The sequence below is a fragment of the Camelus ferus genome, chromosome 19, assembly GCF_009834535.1.
Source record: "Camelus ferus isolate YT-003-E chromosome 19, BCGSAC_Cfer_1.0, whole genome shotgun sequence".
In the NCBI taxonomy this organism is placed as follows: domain Eukaryota; kingdom Metazoa; phylum Chordata; class Mammalia; order Artiodactyla; family Camelidae; genus Camelus; species Camelus ferus.
This window is the reverse complement of record NC_045714.1, coordinates 35,835,318-35,860,806: the sequence shown is the minus strand read 5'-3', so window position 1 is coordinate 35,860,806 and position 25,489 is coordinate 35,835,318. Positions and strand designations below refer to the sequence as shown.

At 46.2% G+C, this 25,489-nt stretch overlaps 1 protein-coding gene across 3 annotated transcripts; it reads right to left on the bottom strand.

The window, feature by feature from the left end:
* Window positions 1–2,653: 2,653 nt before the first annotated feature.
* POFUT1 (protein O-fucosyltransferase 1) lies at window positions 2,654–25,463 on the bottom strand. 3 transcript variants are annotated; one of them, XR_004313204.1, is made up of 8 exons: window positions 25,242–25,433; window positions 23,521–23,642; window positions 19,940–20,122; window positions 18,681–18,793; window positions 10,500–10,692; window positions 8,816–9,058; window positions 3,661–5,988; window positions 2,654–3,506 (listed from the first exon to the last, which is right to left on the bottom strand). XR_004313204.1 is itself a non-coding variant. In XM_032462089.1 (7 exons), exons 1-7 carry the CDS (start codon window positions 25,372–25,374, stop codon window positions 5,800–5,802), a joined length of 1,176 nt encoding a protein of 391 aa, XP_032317980.1. In that variant the 5' UTR covers window positions 25,375–25,460; the 3' UTR covers window positions 2,654–5,799. The 3 variants fall into 3 exon arrangements, 2 of the variants coding, with proteins under 2 accessions (XP_032317980.1, XP_032317981.1); XM_032462089.1 differs by having other exon boundaries at window positions 2,654–5,988; window positions 25,242–25,460; XM_032462090.1 differs by lacking the exons at window positions 8,816–9,058; window positions 10,500–10,692 and having other exon boundaries at window positions 2,654–5,988; window positions 25,242–25,463.
* Window positions 25,464–25,489: the final 26 nt, after the last annotated feature.

The window sequence follows — 25,489 nt, the reverse complement described above, 5'->3', positions numbered from 1 at the left end:
AAGGGTGCTGACACTTGTCCCATACTTTCAGGGTTAGAGTCCCCGCTCTGTCACAAGCTGTGTGACCTTGGGCTGGTTGCTTCACCTTGGAGTTAGCTTAGAACACAGCCTGGCACATGGTCATAAACACATGTTGGTTGTTATTACAATTTCAAGGTTCTGTGGGAGCTCAGAAGAGGAAAATCTCTCAGAATAAGATCTTGAAACATTAATGAGTATGACATAAGCGGAGAAAAAGCCTTGACAATAGCAGGGAGATGCAAACAATGAGTGGAGGATGAACGGACAGCCGAATTTCTCTCTTCAGTAATTTCAATACTTGCCCCTCCCCACTGACAGCTCCTGGGGTCTTATTCTGAGGGTCTTTAGGGTCTGGCATAAAGATAAAGCTGAGTGAGGGTCTCCTAAACTTCATCCTCGTAATTCACACATCATTTACTTAGTATTTTTCTCTACATCAAATCACTTTTTGTAACCCAAATAAATTACTTAAAAGGAAACTTTAATCACATCTATAATTGAAAACACACAAAATATCCAAAAAAATATATATATTGAAAGCAAAACAGTGTTACTAAATTCTAGAGAGCTAATGTCCTCTGTCTGCTCTCTCTGTTACCAGGACAGATTAGCAGGTGGTAGAGGAGCTAATGACCTGCTGGCATGGAACTGAGACTTTCTTTTTGGCATTGTTAGCAGGACTGAGAAAACACTGAGAAGACAATTCTCTCCTTCTGCCAGTGCCCGCACCTCCTTAACCACCACGTACACTGTTAGAGAAGGAGATGTCCCCCACACTGCAGAGAATGAACGTGTCGCCAGTGTTTTTTTTTTTTTTTTTAGAGGCAGATCTTCAGAGAGGAATGGATTGTCCTCCCAGACTTCTCTCTGCCCCTGGGTGGGTACTGGGGTCCCCACTTCTGCTGAGCCACTGCCAGTGGGGAAGGAGGTGGTTTCTGGGAAATGCCTTTTGTTCCTTCCCTTCCTGCTGTTTACCTGGTTGGGCTTGGCGTCCTGGGCTGGTGAACCATATAAAGGATTAGCTGTAAAAACAAACCAAACCTGCTTGCCCTTAAATAATGTTATTTCAAGGGAAAGGTCCCAAGCCTGAAATAAACCAGGTTTCAAGGAAGAACTTGAATTAATTCTGACAACATAATCCAGAGAGCAGGATTTGCCTTCAGGCTATGTTTTTTTTTTTTGTTTTGTTTTGTTTTTTTCTGTCAACCTCACTAAGGATAGAGAGAAAATTGAGGGAAAGGATCTTTATTTGGGGGCCAGGGAAAGGTTATTATTTTCCTAAGCTTTTTTGAAGTGAACAGAACAGGGAAATGAGAGCCCAACTCTTTCTTCCTCCTCCACCCCATCTCTCCTTCCTTGCCCCCTTCCCCTCCACTCCCTTTCATACTCTGGAGGGTCTATGATGTATCAGGACAGCGTTTCCCAGCTTTGGTTCCTTTAAACATGAGTTCCTCCATTTCTGCCTAATCCACAACCCACTTCTATTGGTAGTTCCTTAATTTTTAAAAATCATAACTCCCCTGGGGCTTATGTAAATTTGGCCCCATCCTAAAACAATGAAATCCATTATATTGAGGGTTCAGCCAGCTAGTTGTATATTTCCTCCAATGCATAAAAAGAGAAATAAGTCAACGTTACAACACAAACTGAGCACTACTGGGTACCTCCTATAGCCATGCCGCTGAATGCCGCTGACCACGCTTGGTGGAGAGAAAACTGAGGAAAGAGATCTTTACTTTGGGGCTAGGGGTAGGGGTGCTCAGAGAAGGTCCTCCATAAATGCTTGCTGGCTGACCGCATGGCACCATCACCATGGCCTTCCTATCAGTGGTGCACAAACATTGACTCTTGGACAGCTTAAGATTCCTGGGCTGCATCTGTCGATTCTGCACCAGCAGGTCTGAGGCAGGGCCTGAGAGCCTGCATTTCTAACAAGCTGGCCCAGGTGATGTTAATGCTGCCGGTCTGAGGACCATAATTTAAGTAGGTCTTGGGCTACTGGGCATCAAAACCACTTGTAGGTACTTCTTAAGATGCAGATTCCTGGGCACCACAGATATTGTGATTCCTCAGGCCTGGATGCCACCAGAATCTGCCATGTCAACCAGCACACCAAGGAACCTTCGGAGAACACCATTAGCATCTGGAACTCAGACGTGCGGTAGAAAAGAGAGGGACCAGGACAACTCCTCCTCCTTGTTGGTTGGGCCATGAGCCTCAAAGCATCCTGGACTTTCCTCTTCCCTCCTGCCTCAGTTCAGTGTGTCAGCAAACCCTGTTGGTGCTTTCTTCAAAACATATTCAGATCTTCTTAAGTCTCTAGCACATGGACTTAGGGGCAGGATGGTAAGTGAAACAAGACTGAGGAAATGCTGAGGACTGTGGAAACTGGGAGTTTATTTTATTTTTTGTGGGGGGTAGTTTATTATGTATATTTGACTTTTTTTCCAAAAAGAAGCTTTATTTTTAAGTCTTTGATCTAACAAATCCACTTCTGGGAATTTATCTTACTAAGAAATTAAGATGCAGAAAAAAACTTACAAATAAAAATATTTCCCAAATGATAACACTGAAAAATTGGGAACACACTAAGTTCTCATGATAGGACAATAAGCTATGTGACACCCCTCAATGGAATTTTATGTCATTAAAAACATTTATTCAGGCCATGTGCCAACATGGAAAATACACACTATTAAGCGAAAAATCGGACATTAAATTGTATATATTGCATGATTAAGACTATGCAAAGACTTTTACCTCTAAAAAAGACTGAAATTTAAAAGTAATTGCATGTATCCAGTCTGAGGCTTCCCACCACCTTCAATGCAATGACCTTTGTCTGAGCCCTATTGTCTTTCTCACCTGCACCCTGTGACAGCCCCACGGTGGTCTCCCTGCTTCTACCCTCTGCCCTCCCATCTCTTCTCCAAGTGGCAGCCAGAGAGGTCCTTCAAAAATGTAACTCAGACCCTGACCCTCCTCTGTTCAGACCCTACAAGGCTTCCCACCTCTCTCCAAAAAAGGCAAGTCTTGACCTGATACTGCCCTCCAGGCTGAATGAGGAGTCCCCTCATCTGCTCTCATCTGCTCTGTTTCTGCCTTGTTTCTCCCACTCCAGCCACACTGGCCTCTGCAATTCTTCATTCACTCCAGCTTCAGGGCCTTTGCACTTGCCCCTCTGTTTCCTCCGTGGGAATGTGCTGTCTCCAGATGTCTCTGAATGAGCGTGCCCCTCCTTCCTCCACAGCAGTCTGACCTGAGCTCCTCATCTAAACCCGCACTGCTCCCCCTCTGCACCCCACCGCCGTGTCCTTTATTCTTCTTTCTAGCACTTATTTAACACCACCCACAGTGCATTTGTTTATTATGTCTTCTACTTACTAGGATGCAAATTCCTTGAGAACAAAGACTTTACGTCTGATTTTCTGCTGAATCCCCAGTAACTAGCACAGAGCCTGGCACACTGTAGGGTCAACAAACACCTGTTGAATGAAAGAATGCTGAACTAAGTAACCACCCAAGAGAACTGGAAGCTTCATGTGAGCTTTCTGTTTCTTGGGTAAACTCCCCCTCCCCGAAACCACTGGGCAGCAGCAGACCCACGGCAGGAGCCCCGCGAAAAGTAAGGTGACTGACCATTTCTCCATCCGAGGCCTCCTGGGCACACAGCACATCTTGTGAACTGGAGGCAGCAGAGTGTGCTGGCTACCAGCACTGGCTTTCGGAGGTCAAATCCCGGCTCACCACCACCATCGGTGCAGTCTCAAGAAGGCTATGAGAATTTTCTGAGCGTTAACTCTGCCTTGCGCAAAAAGAAGATAGTAACAGTTCCTGCTTCCCAGGGCTGGGGTGGGGGCTAAGGCTGAGAATGCCCACAAAGCCCTTAGCAGGCACAGTGCCTGGCACAGAGGAGGTGTGTGACAAGTGACAGTCCAATTAATCAACAGCTGCATATGTGCCTTTGTCTCTTTCAAGTTTACATTGTGCTCTTATACATGCTTTATCTGATTGGGGCCGTTCAACAACCCCTCAGTTTTATCATCATTTTACTGGTGAGGAAACTGTGTCAAAGAGGAATAAAGCGCTCGCCTACAGAACACATGGAATCTGACTACAACCCCAGCACCCTCGCCTCCAGAAGCACAGGCTAGTATGACAGCCAATGAGCTGCATCTGGACAACTCATCAGAGCCCGACTCTACCACATGTGCTCAGGGTGAGGCAGAAAGTCAATTCAGCAAATGACATCAGCCAGACAGCCACACTTCCCCAGCTGCTCGACTGAGGCAGGGGCTCCTGCGTCTCTGAATGAGGCTGGTGAACAGTTCTGAACAGGTAATGCCACCTTTGGTGTTCAGGTCCTTTTTGCCCTGCAGCCTCTGACCCAGTCTGCCCTGACCAAAAAAAACCATTTCTTCCCAAAGGTAACCCAAGGGAGACATTGCCGCCTGGAGCTCTGGGCATGGCTCTCATCAATCTCCTCCACCTTCCTAGGATCAAAGGCCGAGGGAGGTCAAATGCCAGGAAGAGATCAGCAGGTGTTAGACATGAATTTGAGAGCCGTAAGGCCAAAGAAAAAGAAAAAGAAAAAAAAAACAAAAAAATCACAGGCTCTCAGGAGTCATGGATTTTTACAACTATAGCATCTGAGAGACAAAGAAACTTAACGACTGTAACATCTTAAGTCTCATGGGGTTGGCTGAGATTACACTAGATGGGATGGGCAAAAAAAAAACCCTCGGGACCCAGTGGCTCCCGGGTACTGGGCATCTTCCATCTGGTTAGAGGCTTAGCGAACACTCCCTTGTGAGAATATGGTCTGAGGGCTCCAGCTGCAGGAGGAAGGCTGGGAGGACAGGCCTTGGATACTAACTTAATGGCAAAGTTCTACGGCCAGGCCCCTTGGGACATGAGATCAGAAGAGGAAACAGCAGCCCTCAGAAGGATCTCACCAGGGCAGCAAGCTCTGGCCCTGGTGATGTGTTATGAGACCCTGAAGGTGCCAGGTTTGTGGCAGGTCACCAACTACCAAGAGACTCTGAGAGCAATACTGTGACCGTCTGGCTTGATGGCATGTGCTCCTTGCCAGCAACGTGCTGTGTGAGCAGCACTTAGCCATCTGAGGAGGACTGACAGCACAGTGATCCATAACTTCTATCCACATAGTGTCCACTGTAGTGGAGCAGAGGGTTTGTGCCCCAAACCCCGGAAATGGCCTAGGAAGGAGGGGTTGACAATGGCTCTGGCCAGGCAGTGGGGATAAGCCTGTGAGTCACTTTGGAGGTCACCTGGAAAAGTGGTCAATACACCCATCCCACCCCTGGCCTTATCCATATTCTCTTAAGGTCACTTTAGGTACCTACGTTAATGAACTTCATGGAGTTTTTAAAATAAGGGAGAGTTCTAGGGTAGTCATGATCTTGCAGCAAAACTATAAAAATCTTTCTCTCTCTATATAAAAAAATCTCTCTGAAGAGAGTTCAGCATCCCAGGCTGGACAGAGCAGGAGCAGACCAAAAGACAGAGCTTGAACTGCTTTGCTGGTGTGAGAAATTCCCAGGAGAAGCAGCAGGAAGCACGTGAGGAAGGGAGATGGTCCAGCTACTAGAAGCTTGGAAGTCCTGTGCCCTGGGAGATGGACTGTCTTCCTCCTCCAGGAAGTTCATGGTGCTTTTCTCTGTTCTCTGATCCTTGGGGATCAATCCTGGGATCACCTCTGGTTGCCAGGCTAGGCTGGATGGAACAGCTCAGAGAGGTGATGTGCTCTGGCCTGGATCAGAACTCATCCCGCAGCTGAGGGGGCTTGTCCATGCCAAAGAAAGAGGACAGCTTCCCCTGGAGGTCCCGTTCCCGTTTCACGAAGGCAGTGAAGGAGGAGACACAGTTGCCAATAAAGTGGTCAGCTTGGCCGAGGATGTACAGGTCTATCTGGGCCACCTCAGGCTTCAGACTCACCACCTTTACCTGCAGGAGGAAGGGCAGGACGTTTTAGTCAGGGTGTAGGTCAAAGTGGCCAGCTCAGCCAAGGCCTGCAGCCACCCCCCACCTTCTTCCCCTGTGCTGAAGTCACAGACATAAAATAAATAGTATAGAGGATTAAGAGGGAGGGTTGGGGCATTTGAGAGAAGTGCTGAAAGCAGCTGCCTCAGCCTCTCAGCTCCAAACACACCACTCATTCCCACTCTGCATTTGCTTGTTGGTTCCCTCTGCTGGGAACGGCTTTTCCCATCCTGATCATACTCTCAAGGCTCAGCTCAAGGTCAAACTTTTTCATGAAGCCCTGGTCTGAGGGCTTCTCCCCTCAAACCATGATCTGACCAAAGAGCACCCCACCCACCCAGTTCTGCTGCCTGGATGCCTCAGAGACTAAAGTCCTGTCCAATCTACCCCAAGATATTCCCCAAAGGTGAACCCTTCTCTTGACAGATGACAACTCCCTGGCCAACCACCATAATCTCTTACTTCTTCACTGGCCCCCTCACTGCCACTCCTCCTGGTCTGCTCACCACAGAGCAGCCAAAGGAAACTTTTTTAGATTCCTCCAGCCCCCTAGCCCTCTCTCCACCCCAAGCTGAACATCCTTAACTGGTGCTCTACTGCTCTTCAGATAAAGATGACAAAAGTGGCCCACAAGGCCTGTTCAGCTGCCTCTCCACCTCCTCTCATACCTGCCCCCTCCCCCCATCATACCTTGAGCTCCAGCCACTACACGCCAGGCTCCCTCCCTCCTCAGGACCTTTGCACGCACTCTTCCCTGTCTTTGGGGTGCTTGTCTCTTTGCCAAGTTAACTTCTACTTAACCCTTACTTTGCAGCTCAACTCTCGCCTCCTTGGGGAAGCCCTCCCCGCCCCCCAGTCTAGTCCAGGCTCCTCCACTCTATGTTCTCATAGAACCACATTCCTTTACCTTGCAGGACACAACTCAGTTTGTAGCTTTCACTCCTTAATGATTCTCTGATCAATGTCTGTCTCCTGTACCTGACGGGGGCTGGGGCTGTCAGTTTGCTTCTCACTGCTGGCTGGGATCTGCCTTAATATATACCTGTTGACTGGACAAGTGAGTGAATGAGTACACCAGCCCCATGTCTGGCCGTCTCTTGTGGTGTATCTTACAGCTATCTGCAAGTCTCTTTTCCTGAGTGTAGACTGTGAGCCCTGGAGGGCAGCACCACACCTTATTTATCAGTATCCTGGCATCAGCACTGGGCTAGCTACATGGAGGAGCAAGGCTCACTTAGTTCAGGAGGAAAGGTGGGTTGAGGAGTTGAGAAGGGCAGGAACAGGAAACAGAAAACAGCAAGAGGCTCGAAGTGTAACAAATATATCAACTCTAAAAACTCACAAAAAAAAAACTCCCTGGGACTCTCCAAATGCTTCAACTTGGTACAGAGGCAGGGGGTGTGGGCAGAGCTGGGGCTGAAAGTGCTTTGCTGTCACACAGAGATTTCTGATGTAACAAAAATCATCACCTTGCTATTTGGATGGTAGCAGAGAAATAATACCAGTTTAATCATGGCCAAAATCCCCTGAACAATTCCACCCACACCCTGAAACTTAACCATTCTGTGTCATGCCCACTAAAATTAGCTCTGAGATCTCTTGGGTAAATTCTCTTTCTTCCTGGGACTTTGGTTTCCTTAGCTATAAACACAGGGGTTGGGTTAGGGGTGCTCCAAGGTCTCTCAGCTCTGATACTCTTCTATAAAGTAGGGGTGGGAGGAACAGAAGATACTGACTCTGCACTTCCTCTACAAGCCGGGGCTTCCGGCCTGTGTCTGGGGTAAGAGAGAGGGAGAGCCCCCCGACATAAAGCCAAGGGCACTCACAGCTAGAAGGCAGATGTCTGCTTTTTAAGGTCTGCACAAGCAATTAGGGCTTTCACTCATTCAAAAAAGTCTTACTGAACGCTTACTATTATTTCGGTCATTTTATTGATACATACTTTTTACCTACTCTTCACTCATACAGTACCAAGCACATTTTACTATTTACTCACATACTGAACACCTACTATTCACCACTTCCTTGAGCACTGACTAAGCACAGATCTTTCCCTTTATTCATCGACCAGCTACTTCTACCACCAATGCCAGATAACTTTACTGAGCTCTTATTCTGTACCAGACCTGTTTTAATTTCTTTATATCTGCTCTTCACAATCATCCTATGAGATAGGTACTACTCTCAGTTCTATTTTGTTGATGAAGAAATAGCACAGAGAAGCAAAGTAACTTGTGCAAGGGTACACAGTGAGTAGAGTCCAAACCTTGGGTTCCAGAGATCATGCCCTTAATTCCTCTGCTGCACAGGATCCCTACCAAGAGCCCATCCTTATTCACCAAACATTCACCGAGTGTCTACCACGTGTTAGGTGCTGTCCCAGACACCAGTGATGGCAAGGTGGGGCAGAGGAGGTCAAAGCATCAGGCTAGATGCTGAGGAACAGAACAGTGACTCTGCCTCGGATCCTGCCTTCAAGGAGTCACAACTCTGGGAAGAAATAAGACATGTTGCTACACTAGTCTCACAGCCTGGAAAGCGTCTCAAGAGGAGACATGATAAAATGCTGTGACAGCACCCAGTAGGGATCCAGGAGTGGACGGAAATCTGTGGAGCACCTGCGGAGGTGTGTGAGTTGGGGTTTATAGAACTGGTTTGGAACTGGATGTTCGAGTCAAAGCCTGCTGGTGGGAGGACACGGATGAAGCTCAAGAAGGGAGCGGGATGACTACCCTGGCGCTTTCTTTGATTCCCTTCCTTTCCCGCTGCTCTCCCACCGGCCAGCGCATACCTTCCCTTTGAAGAGCTGTTGGATCTCAGGCACATAACTCTCAGAATCTGTGGCGATGTAGACTGACCGGGCATCCAGTGCAGTCACCCAGAGCTTCAGGGCCCGCATGATTTCCTTCAGGTCGGGGAGGCACATGGTCATGGTGAGTGGGGCGGCGGTGTGGCGGCTGTAGCCCACACACTGCGGCGAGGCCATGAAGTGGGCACCGGCCGTCCCATCCTTCAGCATGGCGCACGCGTTCTTCTGTGGGGCAGGCGGGGGACAGCGTTAGAGCCCGCAGCGGCCCGCAACCCCACGAGCAAGGGCCGGTAAGTGGACAGTGGCAGGCAATACAGAAGGAGCACAACTATTTTTTTTTAAAGCATTAAAGGAAGAGGGAGACCTATCAAAACAACTAACAGTGGTTATTTCTGGGTAGTGGGATACTGGAATTCTACAAATTTTTTTTCTTGGTCTTACTGCATTATCTGGGACTTCCAGTAGAATTCTGAACTGTGGTGGTGATAATGGGCAGCCTTATCTGATTTCTGACTTCAGTGGGAACACCTCTGATAGCTCCCGTGAAGTACATGTTTGCCGTGGGTTTGAGACAGATAGCCGCTATCAAGCTAGGGTGGGTCCCTTGTATTCCTGGTTGGTTAAGAGTTGTTTTTCTCTTTTTTAAATCATAAATGAGTGTTGACTTTTTATCAAATACTTTCTTGGCCTCCGTTGAGATGATTATATGATTTTTCTTCTTTGGGTGTTAATATAGTGAATTTCATTGCATTCCTGGGATAAATTTTACTTGTTTGTGTTGTATGTTAATATGCTACTTAATTTTACTTGGTAATATTTTACTTTGGATTTGGGCATCTATGTTCATTAGTAAGAATGGGCAGTATCCCAACTTATCTGAGTTGACCTTACCTGAGTTTGGTATTAGCATTATGCTAGCTTTATTAAAAAAAAAAAATCTTACATCTTTTTATGTTCTAGAAAACTATAGATGTTAACTATCTATTCCTTGAAGATTTGACTGAAACCACTCATAAAATACTCTGGGCCAGGATCCCTTTTTTCATGGAAAGGGGACAGAAAGGAAGTCTAGTGGTAAATATGTGATTACTTCCTCAAGTGACTTTGAATGAATTTTGACCTAATTTCTATATTTTTCAAGTCTTCAACAATGAGCATTTCTAAGACATATACATACATACATCTTCCTATGTAAATTAATAAGATTGTCTACATTACTCCTGTTATTTTCACATGGAGGATAATCTGATGAGGTCTCTGCACATTTAAGCAGCTGCCAAATTTGGAGGATGACATCTTCCTTTCTTGGGTGCCCCACCCATCCTCCAGAGCTTGTTTTTTTAAGGAGTCCTGGCTAAACACTGGGCTGTGGGTCTCTCTCTCTGGCTTGCTGCCTGACCCAGAGTCTAGCTTGATACCTCGGTTTATCCATCTGTAAAATGAGGATAAAAATGGCAACTGTTAAAATGAGAGCTGGCAAACAAGCACTCTGGAGCCATATTTCTGACATGTATCTGTGGTGGGATCGTGGGGCAGAGTCCCATGAACTTGGCCGAGTGAGATCTCTGGCTCGCACTTGGTGCAGTTGGCTCAGTGTTCAACCCCCAGGCCTGGGCCCTGCTCAGGGATGTGTCCAACCCAGCCATGAGAGGAAAAGGGAAGTTACCCAGTCGGAGCCAATGCGCAGGTGAATGCCTACGTAGGGCCTGATGAGGTGGGCATGGATCTGGGCCTCCCCTGTCCTCACCATCTCGTCTGACCAAACCATGTACTTCTGGAGCGGCCTATGCTCCTCCAGGACGGGGAACTGGGCTGGGGCCCCTGGCAGGGCAAGCACTGGATGTTCCTTTGGAGAAAATCTAGGCATGAGACAGAACGAGAAGTCAGACAGACAGCCTGGCCACCACCCCCACGGGAAAAAAGGATGGCGTAACACCACACCCGAGACCCTGTGGAGGGGCCCCTGTAACATGCAAGAAGCACTAGAGGTTGTGAAACCCCAACGAGCTGATAAGAAACCCCAGTGGCGGCAGCAGGCACAATGTGCAATAATGTCCCGCCACACGGAATTTACAACCCTCTTTGCTTGTTTAACAATTAAAAATTTACAGTAGAGCATTCCAACCTTTTGTATGTCATGCTGGCTTCCAATCCGCGGTGCGATAATTCACTCCAGGGTGGGGTGTCTAGACTGAGTCTTTGCCCTTTTACCTACGCGGTGGGATTGGGAAGTGCAGCTGCTTACAGCCGGCAACGGACAGGTCACATTCACAGGGAGTGTGTACACTCGGTGAGATCATTCACTCAACATTTAACACATATCTACCGATTGCCTACTATGTACTGGGGCCCAGGGGAGAACGAGACAGGCACTGTCCCTGCTCTCGTAGAGGAAAAGCACCAGACATCTGTAGATGCCCCTGTCATACCCTGCTGAAGGCTCTCCCTTTCCGTGTACACTATGCACCGTGTAACTATTTCACCTCTGTCTTTTCTGCTTGACTCAGGTTTCTAAAGACAGTATCTCAATGTGCCTAGAACAGTGTCTGGCACATGTACAAGCTCAGCAAAGATTTGTTGACTGAATGAGTGAGAAGCAAACCTGTGTTCTTTCGTTAGCGAAGCCAGCTAACAATATATGCCAGCAACATGAAACGCCCCACCGTTCCATAAACTCTTAAGGCACTTTCAAACTCCAAATCTCTGCAGTCTTGTCCCCTCTACCTGGTATGGCTTCCCTCTGCCAGCCAGAATCCTTTTTCTAAAATTATGAAATAGGCACAGCCACTCTGGAAAACAGTCTGGCAGTTTCTTGCAAAACTAGACATGCAATTAACATGTGACCCAGCAACTGTCCTTCTGGGCATTTATCCCAGAGAAATGGAAACCTACATTCACACATTACCAGTTCACGAATGTTCACAGCAGCTTTATTCGTAACAGTCAGAAACTGGGAATAACTCAGATGTTGTTCAACAAGGGACTGGTTAAACAAACCATAGTACACCCAAACCATGGAACATTATTGCAATAAAAAGGAACCAGCTATTGATACAGGGAACAACTCGGATGAATCTCAAGGGAATTACGCCAAGGGAAAAAAGCCAATCTCAAAAGGTCATGTACCGTATGATTCCATTTATATATTCATGAAATGACAAAGTAGAGAAAACAGAGATGGAGATGGGATTAGTGGTTGCCAGGGGCTAGGGGGTGTGTATGTATGTTGTGTGTGTTTAGGGAGGTGGGTGTGGTTATAAACTGGCCACAAAAGGATCCTTGTGATGTTAGAACTGTTTGATATCTTGACTGTGGTGGTAGATACAGGAACATATCCACATGATAAAATTGAATAGAACTAAATACACACACACATAGAAGTGAGTACAAGTAAAACTGGGGAAGTCTGAATGAGATGGGTGGATTGTACCAATGTCAACATCCTGGTTGTGATACTGTGCTATAGTTTTAAAAAATGTTACTATTGGGGGAAACTGGGTAAAGGGTACATGGGATCTCTCTGTATTATTTCTTATAAGTGCATGTGACTCTACAATTACCTCAATCAAAATGTCAATGAAAAATTATCAGATATTTCAAAGCATACAGGAAAATACAGAAAACGATTTAGCAATCCACATACCTGTGACCCAAATTAGCAAATATTAACATTTTGCTTTGTTTCAGATTAAAAAGAAATACATACCTAAATAAAAGCTCTATCCTATGATCTCTTTCCCTTTTCTTCCTCTCTCCAGAATATACTATGGTTTTAGGTATGATTACACTTTTACTATATATGAAAAGGTATTACTCTGTGTGCTCTTTACACAGTCAAATGGTAAAAGCTCGGACTGCAGAGCCAGATGACCTTGTTCTAATGCTGACTATGCCCCTTACTAACTTTGGCAGGTGACTTAACCATTCTGTGCCTCAGTTTCCTTATCTGTAAAATAGAGCTGATAATGGTCCTCATAGGGCTGTTTAAAAGATCAAATGGATTAATACAAGCAAAGCATTTAGAACAGTGCTTGGCACACAGGAAGCTCTCAGAAAACTCTGACTCTCACTATCACCATCATCCTGATCATCACCATCATATTGCATGGAGTCTGTTTCAATTTTTTAAAAATTCAACTTTATGTTTTAGAGATTTGGCCAGGTTGATGGTGTGGATCATGTGATTGTGTTAGCATCTCTTGAAGTTTTCCATTTGTACAAATAAACTGTAGTTTACCTATTGAGTCCCCTCCTGCTGGTCAGTGAGGCTGCTTCAATCTTTCAACCAAACAACAGTGCTGCAATGTACATCCGCTCTTTCTTCGCATTCAGCCAAACACCTCACTCTGCAGACAACTCCTCCCAAACCTCCAAGACCAGTCACCACTCCCAAGCCTCAGCTCCCAGGCAGGGCTCACTGTCCCATTTCTCCTCCGCTGCCTGCTGCACACAGACGTGCTCAATAATGATCTGCCCTGTCCACTGTCTGCTCAGCAGGCCCTGAGCAGTCCTACTCAGATTCCCACACACACTGGTCCAAGGCCTGTGACGAGGAAGCAACACACATGGGTTTGCTGACAGCCTGGCTCTATGTAACACTCGTCTTGTCAGACTTTAATTTTATATGTATATAAAATGTGAACCATGTACTGAACCTTATTATGTGACAGGCAATGTTTCAATTACTTTGTGTATATTAACTCATTTGATTCTCTTCAGAGCCCTGTGAGGTAAGTACTTTTGCTATTCTCACTTTACAAATGAGGAAACTGAGACACACAAAAGTTAAGTAGCATGCCTGTGGTCACACAGCAAGGAACTGGTAGAGGTGGGATTTGAATGCAGGAAGTCTACTCCAGAACCTACGTTCTTAACTATTACATCTCACTCCCAGCTCCCCCACCCAGCCAACAAACACCTCAAAAGCTGACTCTGTGGTTATTCTTCAGATTCCCAGCCCCCATCACAGGCCTCAACATGCAGTACGTACAATAAATATGTTTAGAATGAACGAATGAGGAATTCAGGGATCTCACCAGATCTGGTTGTCAGAGGTTAGAGGAATAAAAAGTGAATAGTAATTGAGCACCTTCTATGGGCCAGACCCTGAGCTAAGCGCCTTTCAGAGGCCACCTCAAAAGATTTCAAATGGAAAGCAAGTTTGTGATCTCCCAGGGGACTGGAACATTAGGATAAAATCATTTTATGTGCCCTCCTTGACCTCCTGGAAAGAACTTGCCGCTGACCCTTGGTGAATTCCAGATCTGGAATATCCATCCCCTCTACGTGGATCTGGACCAGCACATAGCTGTCCCAGTGTGACATTAGCTCTGACCTGACAAGCAGCAAGAGGTCAGGATGGATGTGCTCATTTGCTCCCAATGAGGGAGGAGAGCGTTGTTTGGAGAGAAAGTGGGGAATAAGGGTCTTGTTTGGAAAGAAAGCTTGACCAGCTCCATCTGTTCACATCCCTGACTGTTCACCCTAGGCCAGGCCCTTAGCCTGGTCACTGTCCAACTGAAGGCATGCTCTCCTGCTGCTGCATGCAGTGAACCTCTGGGGTTCTTCACCACTGCACCTACTCTACTGAGCCCCACTACCAAGCTGGTGTTTTTATATGCACAGCATCTACCTGTGTGCCCAGTATACATCAGTGGATAGACACTATGCTGAGTGCAGAGGATGCAGCAACACAAACATGGCAGAATCTTGCTTTCAACGTCCCTGCCACGAAGAACTTCCTTCCCCTCCAGCTCTTTGCATGGCTGGCTCCTTCTCATCCTTCAGGTCTCAGCCCTGCCAATTACATGTCACCCGTTCATGTCCTCTTGGGGAGGCTGCAGCCTGGGAAGACAATAAGCCATGTGTTCAAATACCTATTACCTTCATGCCAAGAGAATGGTTCAGCACGATGGTCCACAGCCTTTCAACAGTAAATGTGTAATAAAGGTCTGCTGACTTAAACCTCAATCAGGGCAAAGCTAGAAGGATCCTCAGAAATCACTTAGTAGGGAAGAAATACTTCTTATCCTCTTCTCCTAGAACTGAATTTTCAGCTGGATATACAGCAGCCCAAAATAAAGACATTTTGCAGTACTTCTCACAGCTAGGTATGGCCACATGCCTAAGTACTAGCCAATGAGCTGTAAGCAAGCTATAAAGAAGGCTTCTTAAAAAGGTGAGGATATGTGTGCTTTTCTTCTGACCCTTTTTATCCCTTCAGCTGCCTGGGGCAAGGATGTAACGGCTAAAGCTTCATCAGTCATCTTGGCCCATGAGGTGACACTGAGGATAAAAGCCAGTACTGGGATGGATGAGCAGAGATGGGAGCCTGATTTCTAATGACACAATGGAACTGACATTCAGTTCTGGGTTGCATACCCCAGTCCTTTTTTACTTAAGAAAACAATAAACTTCTTTTTTATTAATTGCTCTTATTTGGGGTTTTCTGTTACATGTAGCCTAAACTAAACTTGATACACCTAGACCTGTGGCCATGAAAATTTTTAACTGATATACAAGAGGGTTACTGGTTGAAGGCAGTGGGGAGGGATGAATCCCTCCACCTTGGCCCCCAATGCCACCCCCATGGCACTATAAGAGCTTCTCCAGAATCTAAAACTCATTGTGGGGGTGGTTATAGCTCAGTGGTAGAATGCATGCTTAGTATGCACAAGGTCCCAGGTTCAATCCCAATTGAAAAAAAAAAGAACTCTAAAACTCAAAGAACAGTTTGAGAACAACCGATCTTGCTCAGCCCTTGCATTTTATAGATGGAATACTGCGGCGAGAAAAGGGAAGCAATCTGCAGAGTCACACAGGGAGCCAGGGAAGAGCTTAACCCCTTCTAATGCCATTCTCCCTACACTCATGCCCCTGCTCCCAAAAGACAATTTCCTACAGCAAGCAAGTATCCACTATTTTAGAAAACGTCTAAAATATATACACTTTCAAACCCATCTCTGCAAAGCATTCAGTCCTCTTATCAGATCACTTCACCAGGGCCCAGAAAGCTGTGCATGGTCTGACCCCTGCCCACTTCTCCAATCTCCTGTCCCATGTAGCAGATTAATTCGAGTCTCTTTCCACTGAGTGGGCTGTATGTTCCCTCCCAATAACATTTTGCAGAAGTGATATTGTCCCAGTTGCCAGGCCCAGGCTTTAGGGAGCCGGCAGCTTCCACCTTCTGTCTCTTGGAACACTCACTCCCTGGCTACACCCTCTCAGAACCTGGCTGCCATGCTGGCAGAAGTCCAAGCCACAAAGAGAGGTCAAGAGTACACTTGCCAGCCAGCTACCCAAGCTGAGCTTCCAGATGACAGCCAGCACCACCTGCCAGCCATGAGGGGTCCCTCTTGGACATGCAGCCCAGTCGAGCCTTCAGATGACTCTAGTCCCAACCGACTGCTGACTGCCGCCACGTGAAACCACAAGCGAGAAGTGCCCAGCTAACCCAAGTATCCATCCACAGATGAAGGGATAAACAAAATATGGTCTATACATACAATGGACTATTTACCAGCCTTAAAAGGTCTAAAATTTTGATGCATGCTACAACACTGAAGATATTATGCTAAGTGAAATAAGCCAGACACAAAAAGACAAATATTGTATGATTACCCCTATACAAAGAACCTAGAATAAGCAAATTCAGAGACAGAAAAGTAGAATAGAGGCTGGGGATGGGGAATTGTGAGTCATTGTTTAATGAGTGGCACAGAGTTTCTCTTTGGGATGATGAAAAATTTCTGGAGAGGGACAGTGGTGACGGTTATGCAACATTGTAAATATACTGACTGCCTCTGAACTGTACACTTAAAAAGTGGTTAAAATAAATAAATAATACACACACACTCCATTGGCATGAATGCACACATACCAGTAATCATTTTTTTAATCTCATATTTTTACATGTTTAGAACTGATCCTGCCAGCAATATCTACTAACCTAATAAATATTAATTACTCTTCAGAAGATAGTTAATTACTCAATTACAAACTACATATAACATTTCAGTTTAAGTTATGTACAAGTATGTATGTATATGTATAAAAATATATACACATTTTAAAGGGTGGGAGTATATACATCAAAGCTTTAACAGTTTTTTGGCAGGTTGGTGAGATTATAAGTAAATTTTTTTTGCTTCTTTATTAAAAAATTAAAAAAAACACCAAATGGGGTAGGATCCTAAAGAGTATTCATTCTAAGAAATCAGATGTTTAATATGGATCAAAGAAAAAAGAAAATGGAAAAACAAAAAAAAGAAAGACCTGCCCTGCTAAGCCCAGTCAACCTACAGAATGCTGAGAGATAATACTAAATTATTGTTGAGCCACTGAGTCTTAGAAGTCCTAACTAGAGCCTGATGATGCTGGCACCATGATCTTGGATGTTCCAGCCTCCAGAACTGTGAGAAGTAGATGTCTGCTATATTCCCAGTCTGTGTTATTTTGTTACAGCAGCCTGAGCCAACAAAGACCAGGTCTCTGTCCACCACTCACACATCATTAGTTTATGTCCTTCACAGCACTATGTCTCCTGGAACTATCATATGTAAAAGTTTATTCATCATTTCCCCTGTTAGACTCAGCTCCATCAGGGCAGGGGCCTTATCTGCTTTATTCTTGCCTGTATCCCCAGCATCCACACCAGTCCTAAACACTCAGGAGGTGCTTCTTAAATATGCATGGAAGGAAGGAAGGAACGAGTGAAAGGATGCAGCTGCCCAGGTGGCCCTAATTCTCTCAAACTACCTCCAGGGACCTCATCTTCCCTACTAGTCTTCCTTTCCCAAAAGTGCAGCTGCAAGGCACAAACTTTCCCAAGCCCTCACACAATTCGAATGGAAATTGATCATAATACTCACTTCGTGAAATTTCTCAAAAGCTTAAATAAAGCATGTGAATAATAATAACAGGTACCACTGGTTTGCCTCCAACTATGTGCCATCTGTTTTCTACACTAGAAGGCAGATGCCACAGTGCTCCTTCCATCAAACCAAGGAGGAAACTCAGGCCAGACAGCTGAAGTGGCTCACTCAGGGCCATCTGAGGTAGAGGCAGGGCTGGGTGCGAGCTCAGGGCTGTCTCATCCTGAGCCTATGCTCGTTCCTCTGCATCAGTCTATTTTTGGCTTACTAAATGCCAAGTTCATAAGCTCCCAACCCAAGTCTGACTTCTAAGCCCATGCTCTTTCTTGCCACAATAGCATCAAGAGCAAGTGTTCTATGTTAGTGTCATCATCATAACTAGACTGTAGCTAGCTGAAGGCTGAGACTAGGTCTTCCTCACTTCTATATATTACCTCTGGCCTTTGAGCACTATGTCTCATACGTGACAGACACTATAAATATTTCACAGCCTGTGCCTATGCCCTGCTAACCTACTTTTTTTTTTTTTTAATAAAATAGGGCTTATTGGAGCACCATTAATAAAGCACATCCAATTATTATCAGGATGACATCATTCCTCAGCCTGCACCTGAAGCTGTTCTTCTCTAGAAGCTGCTTCCAATTTTCACCTTGTGAAGGGGAAGGTAACAGGGGAGTGATTCTCACGCCTAGAGGAGGAAATAGACTCCTGTGACTGCACAATATTCTTTTTATGACATCCTTTATCGGCTGATAAACTCTTGCTCAACCTCGTGGCAGGTCAACGTCCCACCATGTCAGGCGTTGAGATGGGAACAGATCACACACGATCCCAAGTTCAAAAGACAGAACAGCCACACCTCTGGTCTCACACATCAGGGTGTGGTAGAGGGGGAGAGGGCCAGGGAGTTGCTGAATGCCCATGGGCCCCACAACCCTCACTTAAACCCAACAACGCTGCCCCCTCCAAGTACCTCTGGATCCACTGGTCTTTGTAGGAGGCGCTGAAGGAAATGCCTGCAAAAAGCTCAGACTTGTTGAAACTCACATGAAACTGATCCCAAAACGGGCCAAAGGGGTTTCCTTCCTGTAGAAAGAGAGAAGTCAAAGGCTTACTGAGGGGGAGGGAAAGCCAGTGGGGGATGGGGCCAAGGAATTGTGTTGGGGGAACCCTGGAAGATTTGACTCAGGCTAAAATACTCTCATATGGTGGCCCAGTAGGAATGTCACTTCATGTAATTCCTGGGCTGGGGGCTAAGGAAGGCTGCTCAGCTTCCAGTCTGGTTTCCATCAGGAAGTGTTCACCAGTGTCTAAAGGAATCTTTCCTGCTCACATGCCATATCACACTGACTCTGCAGCACTGGTGGAGGTCTGAGGAGGATTTGGGTCCATGCACTAAGTGAGAGCTTCAAGAGACTTTCAAGACCAGCTAATCTAATGCCTTTATTTTCAAGATGGAAATCAGGGCCCAAAGAAGGTAAGACATTTGCCCAAGCTCACACAGCAAGTGAGGGCAATGTTGGGGCTGTAAGCGAGATCTTTCTCAAATTTCATGGCCACTCCAACCACTCTCCCAGACTTTTGCACAAGCACTGATATATTAGGGATTATCTTAGTCCGAAAGTACCAGAAACTTACAAACTTCTACTGACTAAATATAATAGCTTCTCATTTATCTGCTGAGAAGCAAGAAAGTATACAAGTTAGGAGGGTGGACAATGGAGTCATATTACCACAACTTTTTTGCTATATGATTTGGGGGCAAAACATTGAACCTCTCTTTGTTGCACTCAGTGTCCTCTCTATAAAATGGGGATATTAACAGTACTTTCCTCACAGAGCAGTTTAAGGATTAAGTGGGTAAATATGTGGAAAGTTCTTAACATGGTACCTGGCACGTAGTAAGTGCTACGTGAGTATTAGTTATTATTACTGATGTGGAACTTTATAGTTTACAAGCATTCTTACACCAGACCCTCATGATACTTTATGAGCGAGACAGAGCAGGGACTGGGATCTTTATTTTGTAGGTAGAAATAAAGGTGCAGAGGAAGCAACGTCCTCTGGCCAAAGTGACACCACTGACAAATGCCAGAAATGGGATTTAAGTCCCCATCTTTCTATTCTCAGGCCTTCTGGGGCCTTCCCCCATATCCTGTCATGACACAGTGTCTCAGAGGCCTAGAGGGCCTGGAACGGGCAGAAAGGGCCCCCCCGACCCACAAGACCCACCTTCATGGGGCATGTCTTCTTATCTAGGCTTCGTTGGGCTGCCACCTCAAAGCAGTATGCCACCCGCCTCTCAGGGGGCCAGTGGGTGGGTGCTAGCTTCTCCATGAAGTCCTCCAGGCTGATGACCCGATGGTAGGCCTGGAGGGGCTCCAGCTTGAAGTACTTCTGGTAGGACACATGGAGCTACAGGAAAAGAGGGAAAAGGAGAGGTGGCTGTTTCAAACACATTGATTAAAACCATACACTCTAAGACCCAGGCAGCTTGGACTACATGCCAATGAAAAACTTTTGGCAAAAGACACCAAGTCAGGACAGAAGCTGGGAGAAGACATCTGTAAACTAAAGAACATATAGAAATATCCCTCCTGTTCAAAAATGCCTGCTGATCTATAAGAAAAAAGACAAATGATGCAAGAGAAAATATGGGCAAAGGAGAGGAGTGAACAACTCACAGCAAAGAAAACCCAAAGAGCACTCAAAAGATGTGCAGGCTCACCGGTAATTAGGAAGAAGCACATTACAATGACAAGACACCACTTCTTATGCATAAGACCAGCAAGAATTTAAAAGCTTAACTCTAATTGTTGAAAAGGATGTGGGAAAATGGGCATTTTCCCAACATTAGTAGAAGTATACATTTTTGGAACAACTAATTTAGAATGTAATCCCTTACAACATCTGGTAGAATTTTAAATGCTCCTTCTACCTCTAGGCATTTGCTCTTGAGAAGTCCTTGTGCTTCATACGAGGAGATAGATACAAGGATGCCCAGTGCCACAGTGGGCGCAGTACAGGAAAGAACTTGGAAGGAGTCACATCAAAGACACTAAATCCATGATGGTGGATTCCCTCTGTGGGTGGGCAGAGGGACTAGGATTAGCCTGGAGCCAAGAGTGAGTTTATCTTTTAACGACTATCTGTAACCTTCAACTTCTTTTATTAACAAGAAAAGATGAAGCAAAGCTGAGAAAATGTTAAATGATTATCATTGCTAATGGTGGATACACGGATGGTAATTGTATTAATCTCTGTATTTTTCTAGACTTAAGAAAATTTCTTAGAACACCATGAAATAAAATTTAGACTTTATCCTGTAGGTCAGAGTTCCCAAGCATGTTCCACTAGTTCAGGTGGGTAAAGGGTTCTGCAATAAAAAGGCTCCAGAAATAAACAGGTCTGGGAAATGCTATGCTAAGCAGCTTTTTTTTTACTACAGGATTTCTCAGGGCCTTTAATATGTTAATGGTATTTTGAATCTCCAAATTTGGGGGGATGAGGAATTGAGAATATAATTTCCCAAACTTAACCACCGCACCCCTCCTGCATGAGCCATTGGTGAGAACCTTAAACTATTAGCAACGAGGTCTTGCTGAAGGATTTTAAGCAGAAATAACATGAGACTTGCTTTTTCAAAAGATCGCTCTGGTGGCAGAAGAGAGAATGTACTGATGGTAAGATAAGAAGAGGGAGAGGAATTAGGAGACTACTGCAATGGTCCTTTGATGCGTTCAGGTATTTGTTCAACATGTATTTTTAAGAATCTCCCATAAGTCTGAAAGATGAGAAAGCATGGACAGATTAGAAAATGTAAAAGAAGGTGAAACAGAGAGTAAAGGGAGGCATTCTAGGTTCTGGCTTGGTATCCAGGTGAATGCAGGTGACATAAACCAAGGCTGGAAATACAGGAAGTAACATAGGTTTGAGGGGAAAGATTCCAACTTCAGTTCTGGCTTTGTGAACTTGAGATATCTGTGGAACAACCAAGTAGACTTCAAGGGCCTAGGAGTTAGAAACACTAGGCCTGTGGTCAGAGGAGAGCCCGAGCCATACGGGAATTTGGGCGCTATGTGGAGAATAATGAAAGCCACAGACTCAACAAAGATTTATAGCAAAGCAAATAATGGTAGTAAAAACAACTAATATTATTACCGAGTGCTGAGTTAGTGCCTGGTGCTATACTCATCGTGTTTCATGGACTTGACCATCTAATTGTAAGAGGCAGGAATATAACCATCTCCAGTTTACTTATGAAGAAATCTGGGTGGACAGAATCTAGACAACTCACCTGAGGTCACACAGCTAATAAGCAAACAGAAAGAGGAGACACACCAACGTTTAAACAGTGGGTGGAGAGAGAGGAGCCCCTGATACAGCACAGAGAGGAAAATGCTGAGAGGTCAGGCTGAAGCAGGGACAGGCTGTGTCTTGGAAGCCAGGGGAGGGGGGAAGTTCAGGAAGGAGACAGGCCCATGGGGTCAGATGCCACTGAGAGGTCAGCTGAGATAAAGACTGAGAAATGACCCCTGGATTTGGCAATTCTGAGATACCTGGTGACCTCTGTGAGAACAGTCCCCATGGGGAAGGGGAGCCCAATTGGAGTGGGTTGAGTAACCTGCAGAAAGCAAGAAGTGGAGACTCTGCACAGACTCCAAGTTGAGAAGGCAAGACAACGAAGGCAAGCCAGCCAGAGGGAGAGGAAGAGGCCATGTCTAAACTTCAACTGTGAGTGTAAAAATATCAGAACATCAACCTGGTTCCTGGTTACTGAGGACTTTCTATGTCCTAAGCAACATACACTCACGGGCTCAGTTGATCCTAAGAGGGAGGCATACAACGTTCAGGGCATGCCACAGTCACTAACTCACTAAGGGAGGTGGCAACAAGTATTGCCAGACTATTTCAAAGACGAGGAAACTGAGGCACAAAGAGGTCAAGCAGCCTGCCCAGGTTATAGGGTTAGTAAGTAGCCAGGCCAGGCTATGATCTCAGGTACTCTGGTTTTTAACTTCTGTTAAAAACCTCTCTAAATACAAGCATACATAGAAAAAAATAAAACCTATGCAGAGAAAAGGCTGTAAGAATGAAGTAGTGTTCTGTACATACTAAATATAATTTTTTTTAAAGTTTATTAAAAAAACTTTCAAAGTCAATTCATTAAATGTTAATTCAGTTTCTACTACTAGACCCCTGGAGTTACAGTGGGAACAGAGACTGGCACAGGACCCATGGAAGACACAAAGAATACACGAGAAACTAGAGGGTGCTGAGCATCACCATACTAAAGGGGCCCCCGATGAGGTGAGAGGCAGTGCTGGTGCCAGACTGCTTGGGTTTGTGCCTTAGATATGTTATTAACTAACTTGTGCCTCAGTTTCTCCTTCAAAACTACTAATAGCACCCATCACTTTTGACCAATGGGTGGGACCAACCAGGCCTGGAAATGGAGCCTTGAGGTTGAGGTCACAGGCTCTGGAGTCAGGCAGACATGGGCCTGAATTCCAGCCTACTACCCACAAGCTGTGTGAGCTTGGGTAAGTTACCTAACCTCTCTAAACCCATTTCCTCACAGGTATACAATGAGAGGGAAAAGAGCTAATCCTCATGCAGTGCTCAGAAATAGGGCCTGGCCGACAGCAGATGCTGAGTAAACCTTAGCCAGTTAGCCAGGGAAGACAGTTCTGGGTGGGGGACAAGGCAAACTCAGAAGCATGGGAGATAAAGCCTACAGAAGGACTTGGGGTCAAGCAGAGGTGAGCAGGACTGGGGAAAGGTGGACAGGGACCAAAAGCGATGGTACTCACATTGGTGAAGGGAGGCTTGTGATGCTGGTACTCAATCCAAGGAGGTACAGCCAGGGTGCGGTTCAACAGCTTTGCAAATGCCAGGGAGCCCAAGAAATGATCAGCCTGGTTTCCAAAGCGCCCTGGATGGTATATTGCAGGTGAAGTGAGGCCTGGGGCATGCAAGGCTCAGAAAGGATGTGGAGCCAGGGGTGGGGAGGGCCAGGATACCCAGGAGAGCCAGGGGAGCTGGCAGCATGGGATCAAGTCTGGACTCCTGGGTCTGAATATCAAGGCCCTTCAGGCCATGCCCCTTCTGCCTCAGCCACTTTAGGTTCCTTGCTGTTTCCTAAACATGCTCTATACTTCCCACCTCCACCCCATGCCTTTGTTCTTGCTGTTCCATTAGCGAAGAGTGCCCTTCAACCTCTATTTCCTCTCACCTGCACATGAAGGGGGAACTCTGATGCCTCACTCACCGGGATCCTTTCACTACCCCTTCGCCATATTCAGTCTCCCTCCTCTGCCTCCCATCTTGGATTTGAGTTACTTGTGGTTCTTCCCTCTTCCTAGAATATCCTTTCCCACTTCCTGGCCTTTGTACCGGTTGTTTCCTCAGCCTGTGAATGCCTCAAGTGCAAGGACCCTCTCTGATTCTTTTTATTATCCCCAGCATGGCATCTGTTCACTCATTCCACAAATACTGTGGAGAGGCCACAATGTGTCAGGTTCTCTGCTAGGTACTGGGATATAGGAGTGAGCAAGGAGGACAAGGTCTCTGTCTTCAAGGCATTCACAGTCCAGCCAGGGAGACATTAAACATACAAATAAATAGTGATAAATTTTGATAAGTTCCAGAGAGAAATGGAAAAAGTTTAGTGATGCAGAACAATGAGGAGGAGATTATTTGGGTTGAGGTCAGGGAAGTCCTTTCTGGTGATATTTAAGCTGTGGGCTGAGGATGGGAAGGCACTGGTCCAGCAGAAGGGAAGAGGAGGGTGTCCGAGGCAGAGGGAATAGCACAGGCTGCAGAACAGGATAACTGCCTGCAGCTGGAGGGGCTGGGGAGAAGGGAGTGGTGAGACAATGGGCAGAGGGCCAAACCATCATGCTCAGCAGCCTGGAAGAGTTTAAGAAGGAATGACTTTAACAATGATATTCCATCTAAATTTCACCCCTCAACTAGCTTTTAGATTCTCCCTTATCCTGCTCTATTTTTCCCCCATAGCACTCATCCTCTTCTAAGATACTATGAAATTACTTATTTTTATGTTTAGCTTTTATTGTCTGTCTCTCCCAACTAAAATGAAAGCTCTACAAGAGCGTGTAGCGTTGTGTCTTATCCTGCATCCTCAGAGTAGAAAACAGGGCTGGGCATAGAGTAGGTGCCCTATAAATAATTGTTGAATGAATTAAAGAATTGCCCAGAGCTAGCGATGGGTCAGTGACATAAAGTCCTGCCTGACCCACTAACACCATTTACCGGAGTTAGGGCTGGCTTAGAACTTGCGCAAGACACATAACCTCTCCCGGCCTCAGTTTTCTCATCTGCCAAATGGAAAGTTGGACACAGAGGCCCTTCAGTGTCTTTGCAACTGGGGTAGAGAGGCAAGGGGCAGGCCTTGTCCCGCGCTGGGGTCCTTTTCTGGACCTGTCAAGGCGTCTCTGGTGCCTCAGAGGAGTGGCTTCGTCTCTCCGGGCCTCAGTTTCCCCATTTAAGCAGAGGGCTCGGGAGGCCTTACCCATGCATGGGCAGTAGAGCAGGTAACCGGCCGGGTCCCAGGAGCCCGCCGACAGCCCCGGAAGCTGCAGAAGCAGCAGCAGGAGAGACACACGCGGCAGCAAGGGCGACGATGCCCACTCGGCAGCGCCCATATCGGTTCCGGAGCGCGCGCGCGCGCCGCAGCGCGGAGGCGGAGAGTGGACTGAAGTGAGCGTCCGCCCCGCTCCCGGCGGTCCCCGCGCGCCGCCCGCGCGCCGCCCCGGCCGC

Bases quoted from the DNA above. Each gene is read 5' to 3' on its own strand.
- POFUT1 (XM_032462089.1), bottom strand. From the start codon at position 25,374: ATGGGCGCTGCCGAGTGGGCATCGTCGCCCTTGCTGCCGCGTGTGTCT. The intron at 10,693-18,680 runs GTACTTGGAGGG...TCTCATGCCTAG, and splicing joins AAAGACCAGTGGATCCAGAG to ATTTTCTCCAAAGGAACATC. The intron at 9,059-10,499 runs GTAACTTCCCTT...CCTGCCCCACAG, and splicing joins TGCGCATTGGCTCCGACTGG to AAGAACGCGTGCGCCATGCT.